Source organism: Netta rufina (genome assembly GCF_964035555.1).
Source record: "Netta rufina genome assembly, chromosome: 1".
Taxonomy (NCBI): Eukaryota; Metazoa; Chordata; class Aves; order Anseriformes; family Anatidae; genus Netta; species Netta rufina.
In genome coordinates, this window is record NC_140123.1 from 9272299 (window position 1) to 9284474 (window position 12176).

At 36.5% G+C, this 12176-nt stretch overlaps 1 protein-coding gene across 3 annotated transcripts in view; it reads right to left on the reverse strand.

Annotated features, from left to right (window-relative positions):
- GRM5 (glutamate metabotropic receptor 5) overlaps positions 1 to 12176 on the reverse strand; it is a gene marked incomplete at both ends in the record, with an annotated part of 269036 nt that overhangs the window by 43189 nt on the left and 213671 nt on the right. For all 3 annotated transcript variants that reach the window (XM_084292099.1, XM_084292098.1, XM_084292097.1), the window contains one exon: positions 1192 to 1438. In XM_084292099.1, coding sequence (XP_084148225.1) covers positions 1192 to 1438 — 247 coding nt within the window. The remainder of the gene's footprint in view (positions 1 to 1191; positions 1439 to 12176) is intronic.

The following is a 12176-nucleotide window of genomic DNA, read 5'->3' on the forward strand; positions in this document are numbered from 1 at the left end:
AGCTCATGGTGCAGTTCCTTAGAGCCTGAGCATGAAGATTTCTGAAATATGTGTCCCCAGAGAACTGGTTAAAGCAGACTCTTTTGTAAGTGGCTGGCCTGCTATCATTTGGGGAGAATGCTGACATAAAAGTTTTTCAAATAAAATGAGAAGAAAAAAAAAAAAAACAACACTGAAATTGAAGAAAACTCGGAGAATACAGAATTTAAGTAATGAATGCACTGGATGAACAGTTTTCCCTCTAGTTTATCTGTTTACATAATGTCATCAAACAGATATTTAAAAACTTCCCAATAATTCAGACAGAAAGGGCTGCTTCAATCAAACTGAAATAAATGTAGTGAATGAGACAGGAATCAATCCACTGAACTGTAAGGATAAATAAATATACTTTGAATGCTATCACACTTGCTGTTCATCTTCTGACAGTTCAGTAAGCAGAAACCTAGGAAAAAAATCTCATGACTATTCTGAATATGTACTTCTATATAGACAATACATATATGTCATAAATAAACAAACAAAAAAAACCCTCTCAGATATTTAATTTATCAACAAAATGAGCTTGGTTTTAATTCAATTTAGTTTATGTCAGCACAATATAAAATAATATTATGCAATAATATTAATTATTATGATTAATATGTTTTTATATATGTATTAATATATTCATATATTAATATATATGTCTGTTATGCAAGTGTTTGTTATGACTTTATTTGGAGGGTAATGAAGTAATTTTTAATTATTTAGATGGGAAAAAAAATCCCAGATAAATATATACATCTATTTTATAGCTTAGATTTCTTAATAAAGAAACTATATCCAGGTGATTATTCAAATAATGACTGCTTAACTCTTGAACACATGTTTTTAAATACTAAAAGAGAGAGAGGGGGTAATGCTATTGTGGACATCATGGTATATGAACATAAAATTGAAGGTCTCATGGTTTATTGTTCACACAGGAAGACTGTACCTGAAAGCTCTTCTCTTTTCGTCAACCATAATTTAGATATCATTAAAATTATTCATTAATGAAAAGAGTTATTTTGGAAAAATAAGCTCAGAAAGCATGAAAATATGAAAAATAAAGTGTGAGATCTTAGTTCTGATGTCAAGTGTGAATGCATCTACTTTGTACAGTTAGCATGTCTGGTATTTAAGAAGTTTGACAGATGTTAACATTACCTCCCTGGTGAGTCACCATTCTCATCAAACAGGATCATGTCCCCAGAGACCCCAGTAAAGTTGGTCTTCATGAGGGACTCCAGGAGCTTCCGGCCATCAATGGGCTTCATGGCGTCACAGAGGCCTACATAGCCTGGACACAGCGACAGCTGCATGTTGTGGAGGCCGTACGCCATCGAGTATATCGCATTGATTACAAAACCCATCTTGGAGTCCTGAACGTGCTGCGTTCTCAGAGTCATCTGGCCTGTTGGGGAAGATCAGAAAGCAGGTTTTTAGTGTACAGGGCTGAAATACAATCAGCTCCTTAGACACCTGTTGATGTTACTTATAGTGTAAGTCTTCTTAAGCAGCTCATAGTGGATGCTGTTCTCAGTATGTGCACTGACCATGTTTTTTTTTTGTTTTGTTTTGTTTTGTTTTGTTTTTTTAAGAGGAAAAAAGGAACTAATGAACAGGTTCCCTTTATATGTTTTGCTATCCAGCTGATGCCTTTCTCTGTGCAACTCCACAGCTCACACATATTGTTTTTTTCAAAGTGTCCGTCACTAATTATAACATAAAGTTTCTGTGATTCCAGGAGCTTCTCTCAGAGTTCAGAAATCTCTCTAAAGCCTCAGAAATCTTTTTGTGAATACTGGAGGTGGAAATGCTAACGTGGGTTATATCCAGTAGTGGCCTTGAAGACAATACTTTTATTACAGAGACATGGGAACCAACAGAGTGACTTGGCATTTTTTTTTTTAACTGTATCAAAAGATTGCCATGCTAATAACTCTCTTATCTCTATGTCCTTTGCCCCTCTCTATTTGCAAAGTGAGGATAATGATACAATGCAGATGACTGCATTAAAATGTCCATGAAGAGTTTGATGATGTGCCTAGTAGATGACTCTTAAGTGAGAGAATTGATGTCTGCTTAAGACAGAATTGGTAACCATACTTTTCTGGCTTTTAATATGTAATGTCTGGATTTCTATTTCCTGCTTAAGCTTCTAAGCTTCTGTAAGTTATGCAGTAAAAAAATCCTTTCAGCAGCCACCCTGAAGGGCTTTTTTTTTTTTTTTTTTTTTTTTTTAAGTGTAGTGTTATTAATGACATATTCACCCTGTTGGCAGCACCAGCCCAGATAAGGAAGAGTAGGCTGGAGGTTTTCTGTCTCACATGTTATCAGCAAAGCTGCCAGCTGCACTTCAGCCACCAGATCATTAACACAGGGGTGGGGACAAGAGTCAGAGACAAAACAACTTCATCAATGGTGCTGGGAATTTGTCAGGCACCTGGAAAGATTTGGCTCTAGAGGGAGGACATGCAAAGAGCTCTTCAGTGTCTGTTTTAGAACATATGCTCTTCTTTTATCAATCAAACAGTTGTCCCCAGGGAGCCCTGTGTGTGGGCAACCAGGAGCAAAGGAAATGCAAATAACCCTCTCTGTCCACTGCATGAGTTTCCCTCCCAAAGAGTCACTGGCATGCAGCAGGGATGGAGTTTACACATGCCCATGTCAGCTGCAGGAGCTGCACAATGTGAGAAGCAAGATATGCCATGTACAGATGGTGTACAGACAATTGTTTCTTGAAAGAAATGAAGACTAATATATGGCTCTGTGTGTGGCACACATCTACTGTACCATTATCCACCCCAAAGACAAGCACCCGATCTGATGTCTAGGCACTTTCTGTGGATATGAACAAGGCTTTCCAGCAAGAGCCTGATACCATCATAAAATAGGTGCATCTACATTTTGATGGTGAATAACATCACTATGCAGTTCTAACTACTGAAAAAATTTGGAGTACTGAAAACGTCAGGAGTAGTAACAAAGATACATACTTTGCATTGAAAATCATTGTGTAGAGGTCAGTAAGTGAACAAGTGGACTGAGAATTCCCTTCTCTCTTTCTACTTCATGCTGGAACTAGCACTCCCAGTTCCAGTTCTAGTCAGCCTCAGGAACAGTTATTAACGTTTTGGATAGTTAAGTGATATGAGCTTGAAGTATCTGTAATAGAATTAAAACTTGGAAACAACATGCAGTGTTGCTTGTTTCTTCTGTTCTACCAAGGTATTGCTTTTTCCTAATTAAAAATAATAGGCATAAAAACTGCAACAGTGGAGTACATGTAAAACCCATATTAGTTGAAATTAAGTGGAAAATTGAACAAGCGTATTACATTGCAATACACAAAACTTGTTTTAACCAATTATTCACCCTCAAAATTAACAGCTCACAAACCATGCAGTTAATTATAGTAGCCATTAGAATGAATCATATTTGCATCAGCAATAGTATTTTTTTATGAAACAATATTTCAGCTGCTTTATTGCATATGATTGCTTAAAATTTAATAACTAAATTTTTACAGTAGCACTCTCCACTGGGCTTTGTGCTTCAATTTTATTGAATTATTATTCTGATTTTCTTTAAACATTGAATCTCATTCAGTTCACCTGATAATTTGTAATGAGGCTACTTAGCTCTTCGTAGAGGCTGCTAGCAATTGTCAAAGGATTTGTGAGGGAATTAACTGTTTTAGAGAATTTTAATATACTTCCTGCAGCTGCAGAACATTTTACTGAGATGTTATCTGGCCCACTTTGCTACATAGGGGCATATCCAACCTGCCATGTCTGACTGCCAGTTTACATGACCTCAACACAAAACTCGGTAGTTAAAACTCTGTAGTTAAGGTGAACGTCTCAAAAAATGAGACAAAATGTTTTTTGTTTTTTTTTTTTTTTTTTCTTTTTAATGTACCATAATAGAGTCTTCAAAAATTGCAATATTAACAACAGCAGCAGTGACAAAAATTAAGTCTGAAAGTGATTTTCAACACTGTCTTCATAAACTATTTATGCATGTCAGATTAGAAGCATATACATAACCCTACTGACATCAGTGATCCTATTAGTGGTTTTAAGACAGGTCTGAATACACAAGTTAGGAGCTCACCTCTCAGCCAGAAAAATAAATAAATAAATAAATAAATAAATAAATAAATAAGTCTATCTCTACAGAAAGTATGATTTAGGTAGCCTTAAATGCACTGTTCACTCAAGTGTCATTTTCCACTGTCTTCACTGGAACTCAAACATTCTTAAATTTATTGATGAGTGCTATCTTCAGTCAAGAGCCTTTCTTGATGCAGGGTCATCATGAGATTGAGAGGTGGCACTGATGAATTTAATGATGATGACGCTAGTGATGTGCAACAGAATTGACTGCACTGATTAAACTTTTAATCAAGAAAAATATAAAATTCTAATAGAAGTTGAGGAGTTCCAAAGAATAAGAGGACAGGGAATAAATACACAGGGGAACTCATATGCTTGCTCTTAATACCCATAGCAGAACTTTTCTTTCACAGTCAAAACAAAATCTATTTCTATAAAAGATCTTTTTTGCTCTGTCTGGTACATTCCCATATGAGACAAATTTGTAAAGAAGGAAATTAAAAATTTTTGCTTTTCTATGGGCTGTGAAAAGCTAATGTGATGCCACTGAATTTTGGCATGGACAGATAAACAGGCCATGTCCAGATGAATGTTTTAGTTCAGTTCAGGAGTGGGCTTTCAAAGTCAATCTCCAAATCATTTCTGCTGACTGAGTGTCACAGTCTCAGAGAAGTGTACTGAATTTCTTTCAAATTAAACTAAACTGGATGATGTGCTGCAGGAGAGCACCTGTTGTACCACAGGTGGGCATTTAAACCATACAACGAGGCTAGCACCAGTTTGGAGCAAAATTCCCCCAAGCTATGAGTCCTTCTTGGCTCCCAGCATTTGAGAACAGACTCGGTGTCTCTCCCAGGAGCAGGAGGCACAGAGGCAGCAAGTGCATGGGCCAGGTACAAAGCCAAGCTTTGTAGGTCTCCAGTGGATAAGTATTGCAATTTTGACAAGCTGAAATACCTATTCTGTGGCTGAGATGGGATTTTTTTTGTTTGTTTGTTTGTTTGTTTTTGTTTTTTGAGATGTAGCTCACCTTCCCATAAATATTGTTTGAAATAATATCAAGTTATTTATGAGTCTGTGCTGAACTTGGTGATTATGTCTACAGGATTATAGAAAGTGATCTGTACTGCAGTACATTAGAACCAATAAATATTAACTCTGTGTCATGCTAATTACTGCAGAAATAAAAAATCCCGCCTCCTGCAATTAGGAGGTACAAGGCAGTGGAAGAATGCAGAGTGAATTAAATCATACTGAACCTTAATGAAGAAACTGGGATAACACTTGTAACACAGAATGACCAAATTTGGAGGAATTATCTGAGAAAAAAAATAAAATCTTAGTGGTTAATGCACATGAGCAGATCTCTGTTTTCTATTCTGTTTATTCCTTAGTCTTTCTTGCCCAAGACATTTTGGAAGTTAAATAAGGGCTTATCATATTATTTTCCAAGCTGTGAGATCATGAGGATTTTGATTCTGGATCTGAAGTGACACAGCCATTTCTGTCTAAAAAATTCTACTGAGACACACCCTGTGCCTTCTTTGTCAAATCAGACAACCCACCCGTCCTTCAGTTTCCCATCCAATATTTATTTTCTACTACATTTTATTTGCCGTTTTTACCTAGACTGAATATTCCTCAGGAAGAGGACTGCTTCTTATCATCTTCTGCCTATCCTGTGCATAAGGCAATGGGGCTTGTTACTGGCTGGAGTTTTTAGGTACTAATGTACTGTCTCTGAAAAGTAAAATTATCCTTGATTTATTAAAAAAAAAAAAAAAAAGTAAAAAAAAAAATAATAATTACCTATAGATCATTTAGAAATCTCTTGTTATGTAATCAAATCACATACAAGATTCAGGGGAGCCTTTCTAATAAGGTTAAATGAATTAAACACCAACTTAAGAATTTGCTGCCTTTGGAATGTGTATTTAATGTATCTTTTTTCTTTTTTCCCCATGTAAATACACATTCTGCATTCCTGGATGTATCTGTATCTATCCCTAGGTTTGTCACAGGACTGTGACTTCACCAAAGGTGAAGAGAGATTTTACAGGTTGTAAACATCCAGAGCATCACAGCCTGCATGTTTTCTGCCCACACTGGTGGGAGAGACCCAGTTTAGGATGCTCAAGCTATATCACAAGATAGGATAAATGCAGGGCAATCACACATGGTGCTACTCAGCTACTCAGTGAAGGCAAGCTCAGGTGTTAGCACTTCAGAGTTGTTGAGGCACCCTCATAGGGTCAACCTGGAAGCTGGTTCAGGGCACTGGGCAGAGCTGGCTCTGAAAGCAGCCTCAAACCCCTTCAGCAGAGGCTGCCCAGAACCTCGTCCAGATTTTTCCTTAAACTTGTCACGTCTCCAAAACGCAAACACATAGATGACAGAAGAGAAACATGTTCTTTCACCAAGAAAAGTGAGTCCAGCTGGCAACAGCTCGTGTCTTGGATCCATTTAAAACCAATTAGTGTTCTTATCGGCACGGAGCCACGAAAGCACTTTAGGGCGCTCGCAGTCCCGCTTCTGCTTCAGGGTGGCTGCCGCACGCCCAGGCTCCGGCTAGCCCGGCTGCGGCCGCCGGGCTGTGGCTCCACCTGCTGGGCACGGCAAAATAAAATAAAATAAATGGCCTTTGCAGGAAATTCTGAAATTTCACAGCTGTTTCCTGTACTTGCAATGCAAGTACTCGGAAAATATTAATCGAGTTACAGAATCACAAAATGTTTTGGGTTGGAAAGGACATTAAAGATCATCCAATTTCAACCTCCTTGCCATTATTCTTCAATAAGACTCATAATTGTTTATTCTATTTATCATGTAAAGGTGTTTTTGTTTTTTTTTTCCTTCTCTGACTTTTTACCCCCAGGGAAGATAAGATACCATTTTTTTCTTCTGTTTGCCACCTGGTGACATCTAGAAGCCTCGCCAACTTGGGTGCTAAGAACAGCAAAGCTACCATTGTTCAATATGCTTTTCCCGTTTTCTAACTTTTCTAAAGTTGAAAATACTTTAAAATTTGAAGAATGGAGAAAAGATAAAGAGTGAAAATATTTGAAATTCCCAGAATCCCTCTCTTTATTTCTTTATGCAAGGAGAAGCAAGTGAAAGAGATATGAGATAGAATATGTGAGAGTATTTTTTCCCAACATGCAGAGCAAGTTGCTTTTTTTTTTTTTTTTTTTTTTTTTTTTTGTTATGCAATCACTTTAAGGTTGAAATGAAGTGGAGTGGGTTGTGTTTATTTTTATTTTTCCTTTAAATTTTTCAATTATCAAAATGTTGTTTATGATAAAGTCTTACAGGACATCACAGAGGAAACAAGAACTATAACTTACAGTCTCAAACTATCCCATGATGTTTCCTTATGACTAATTAGTTTCCTTACAGTTTCCATATATGTCATTAAAGATTTAATTGAATCTTTGGGCAAATTTTGTTTTGAGATACAATAAACATACAGATGAATACTAGTTTTGCTAGCAAATACATCCCACCTCCATTTTCTGTTAGCAGCAGTAGAAGCAGTAGAAGTTCAAGCCCACCAGTTAGACTTTTTTCTTTTTATTTCCCCTTTGCTTTAGTGAATAACTCTAACAAAAATCATTAACAGTCTGCCCTTTGTAGCCAAGATATGGCAGGGACAGTCTATTAAGGTTCAGGACTTTTAGGTCTGCAATGGGTCCATTGTACTCCTTCGGAACACCTCAGATTCTGCCCCTGGAGCTGCAGATTCTGGGTTTGTTTGTCATCCCAGAAATATACATCACCTCAGTGAAGAAATGACTGTAGTCTATGAAATGGAGGAAAGGCTGTATATGTGAAACAAGGTAAAGCACAGTATTCATACCTAATCAAGTTGTCTTTGTTTAAAGACAGAAAAAGACTGAGATGGAACTGTTTCCAAAATCTATCGTCACAGTTTTTTGTTAAAGCAATGTGGAAGAAAAAATAAAATTCAGTTCTCTATTATTTGTAAGGTCACAGGTGTATTTTTTCTGCTAAAAATCAAATGTAACAGTTTATTTCTTTTTTCATTTCACTAAGTTAATTTCTTACAGGCTCTTGGCTTTGTGAACAAATATATTTTCATTTCTATAGGAAATTTCATCTAGTCCAAATGTCCTTTTCCATTCAAAATGAATACAAAACCTCGAGATTGTATTACATCTTTTCTGAAAAGGAAATTCTGAGAAAAAAAAAAAAAAAAAAAAGCTTTGGCAACACTGGAAATGTCATTTTGATGTTGAGGCAAAAAAACACAGTAACAAACAACACGGCAACACAGACTGAAACAATGTGAAAGCAAATTATAAATTTGAAACAAAACACCTCCGAGTTACTGAAATGAGAAAATAGTACTAACAATAATAATAAAAAAGACTCATTTCAACACTTTTCTGTCAAAGTGTGTGTCATTGAGTCAACATGCTGCTTTGGAATATTTCAGATTTGATAAGCAAATATCTTCCAGTGCAGTCCACTTACCAAATCATAGAATTGTATAATCATTCAGGTTGGAAAAGACCTCTAAGATCATCTACTCCAACCGCTAACCTAGTACTAATGTCCACCACTAAACAATGCTACCAAGTTCTACGTCTACACCTTTATTGAAGACCTCCAGGGATGGTGAATCAACCACACCTATTCCAATGATGCACGACCCTTTCAGTAAAGAAATTTCTCCTAACGTCCAACCTAAACCTCCCCTGGTGCAACTTGGGGCCATTTCCCCTCATCCTATCACTCAGTGATTGCAAAATGTTTTTGATCAGCCCAAAATATATTTTTTTCACTGTCCAAAAATGCAGAGAGAACTTCCAGAAGATGTTTTTAACATGGTTAGTTGACTTTGGTGTCTTACTTCTTTTTAAGTCTACAAAAGCAAGATATATTCAGGGCTCTCACAGCTCTGCCTGGAGGTTGACCTGCATCCTTGAGTGCCTGCATACTAGTGAAAGTCTGGGTTCTGTTGTCAAGTTCAGTAACATCAGAGAAAAGGGTAACAGTGACCATAAGTCTCAGAAGAAGGTAAATAAATTTTCTTAGGAATAAGAAAACACCAAATAAACACAAAATAAACACCATTTTCTTAGGAATAATATTATTATTCCACCTTCTATGGAATTCAATTTCTTTGATCATAAATTGCAATGAAATATGACTGCTACAGAAGGAAGAGCACATTAAAAGTGGGCCTAAAACTTTCTGCACATGCAAACATGTGAAGTATTTGAATCTATGTAAGAAGCTGAATTGTTGTGAGAAGAGAATGACAGGAATTACTCTAATTCACCCTTCTAATAGGAAACATCTATAATCTGGATACATCTAATTACAATTTGCATTTATTCTTAAGGCTAAAGAGACATGGTCTACCAGTACTATTGTATTAATAACTTCTAGGTAGTTTTCAGGGTTTAGAAAAGCAGTGAGAAAAGGAATGGTAGCATAAAGGATATAACCACAGCTGAATGGTATATCATCAGAGGATCCTAATGTAAGGAAGGAGGAATGCAGGGAGCATAAAGTGAAAGAAAAAAGATGTAGCTTTGTAGTCAGATTTTGGAGGAGTTTGTGGAATTCAATAATTGTAATGGGAAGACTGCAGTTATTCAAGGGTTTTAGTTGCAGGGATGTTAAAATCAGGTTCAATGTGTATATATATATACATTTATATATATATATATATATAAAGTCTTTCAAATAGGTATAACAGAATATATAGCATTCATCAGTGCCATACTGCTTCTTTCTCTGAGTGAATCAAAAAATAGTGACATGTCTGTGTAGGCTCCTGGATCAGATTATGTCAGACTTCTGGAAAATTCAGAACTGAATCTATGCCTTGCAGCTTATCCACATTTTGGAATTTCTGGACCTGAAACTGCTTTACTGTAAAAGTAGTGATAAACAGTATTTGAGCTTCAAATCTGAAATGTTGGCCATAAAGATGAGGCTTGGATCATCTTCCAGCTTGCAAGTGCCCAAACATGATACATCATATATCAAGTAACAAACTGAGTGAGAGACAGGATGCACTCAGGAGAATTAAAATGTCCTTTAATTCACTGTTAAAAAATACAAATACATTTTAATGTAATTTGTTTTGATTTTTTTTTCACTAGAAATCTAAAGATAAAACTGTGGGAATGCCACATGTTTGGGGAATATGGGGTTTAAATGTGACACATTCATTGAAATATGGAAAACAAGCCATCCACTCTGACAGGACTCACTTTTTTTATCAGCTGGGGTTTGACTAAACCAATTTTGGCATTTGAGTTTAAATCTAACAAACAGATTATTATCCTGTTGCAATACAAAGACTAGACATTTATGTGTGATTCCTAAATTCTATCTGGAAATACAATAGGGCCATTTGTTATACCAAGTTCCTTTTCAGCTGAAGCTCTAGGATTTTCTGTGGGTTGTTTTGACCTCATTAGAAGTAGCTGGAGCTGGACGATATTGAGCAAACGGGCAGATATTTTTCACATTTATACTTCTTGTGTTTTTCTGTACATTTAGCCACAAAACTTTTCTCACATTTATCCCAGATCTCCCTTTCTGCAGATAAACTCTTTCACTCTTAATCCTGTTATTAATTGCTTCGAGAATTATGGCAATAATTCTCCTATGTGCATTTTAGTACACCTGAAAAAAAAAAGAAAAAAAAAAGTTTTTATCTCATAGAAGCCACACGGTTAAATCAAAAAGGGATGAATTGACTTGCTTCATCTTGCTAAGACTCATTCAAGATGCTACTGCAAGTCTCATTTTCCCTGTTTATTGCTTTATGGTCTTCTTCCCTATAAACCCTGCCCCTGGCTCCTTGCTCCCCAGCATGTCAGATATAAGTTGCTTTCCTCATTTTCTGTGCTCCCTGTGTCTTGTCTATAGTTGATCTCTGACTGATTAACTAAGCTTCCATCATTTACCTTTGTGTTTTCTCCCTTGCTGCTTTGAACCACAGTATTTAATGTCAGGACCCTGCTGTAAATAAATACCTGCAAAAATGGTCCATCACCTTTCTTCAGGTTCTTGTTTCTATCATGCCTTTACAGGACTGTGAGTATTTCTGAAGCCCGTAACCTCTGCATGTCAAACCAAGATGTTACAATGCTTTATCAGCATTAGCCTCTACTACTTCTCTCTTCCTTGTCCTAAACTTAGATCATAGATAATTGGGATATGTATACTGATTTTGCTCTGTGTTTAAATAACACTTCAAAAAAATGATGTTCCATCTATGCCTCTGGCTTTTAGGAACTATAAGAGAAAGAAAATAGAAGCAGAGGTAAAAGGATTCATTTAACAGACAGGTAGGTGTAATAAATATGCTTTTGCTCCTGGTGACTTTGAATGCTTGACTTTTTCCACTAATGTCAGTTGAGCCAGAATTTAATGTACTTTCCTTACATTTTGTTTTCTTTCTGTTCTGTGTTAAGATGCATTTGTAAAACACCCTTACCAGGAGAAAAAATTGAGCTTTGATGGGAACACTTGCCTGTGATCATGCAAGTGCATACACACCCAGTCGCTAAAGCTGTAAAGAAAATTGATAACAAGGGATTGGATTAACCTTTTATGACCTGAAGACAGTCATTGAGTAGAGTTACTCATCTGGTTCAAGTTGCACACCTATTCACAAACTTCACTGAGTTGAGGAATTAGATAATAAAAAAGATACCTGTCTGGTGCCAGAGGGGAAGCCAAATCCAATTCTTGTAAAATCCCTACTGTTTTGAGGCCATTCCACATCTCCTGTTCAAGATGCATTATAAATTCTTTACTCTGACTCTTGGTGTCTGGAAGTGGCTTGTAGCACCCGTCCTGTGGCATGGAACTGATTACACTGAAAATCAACTCAGATAAGCCTGCAAACTTCTCACTTTCTGTAGTACTCCAGCTGGGCAGAAAATCAATGTACTTAGCAACATCAGTGACACCCATTTAGATTAGGTATGTTCAAATCTGCAAATGAAAAACGTGCTTGATGCTAATATTTTTACCTCATTG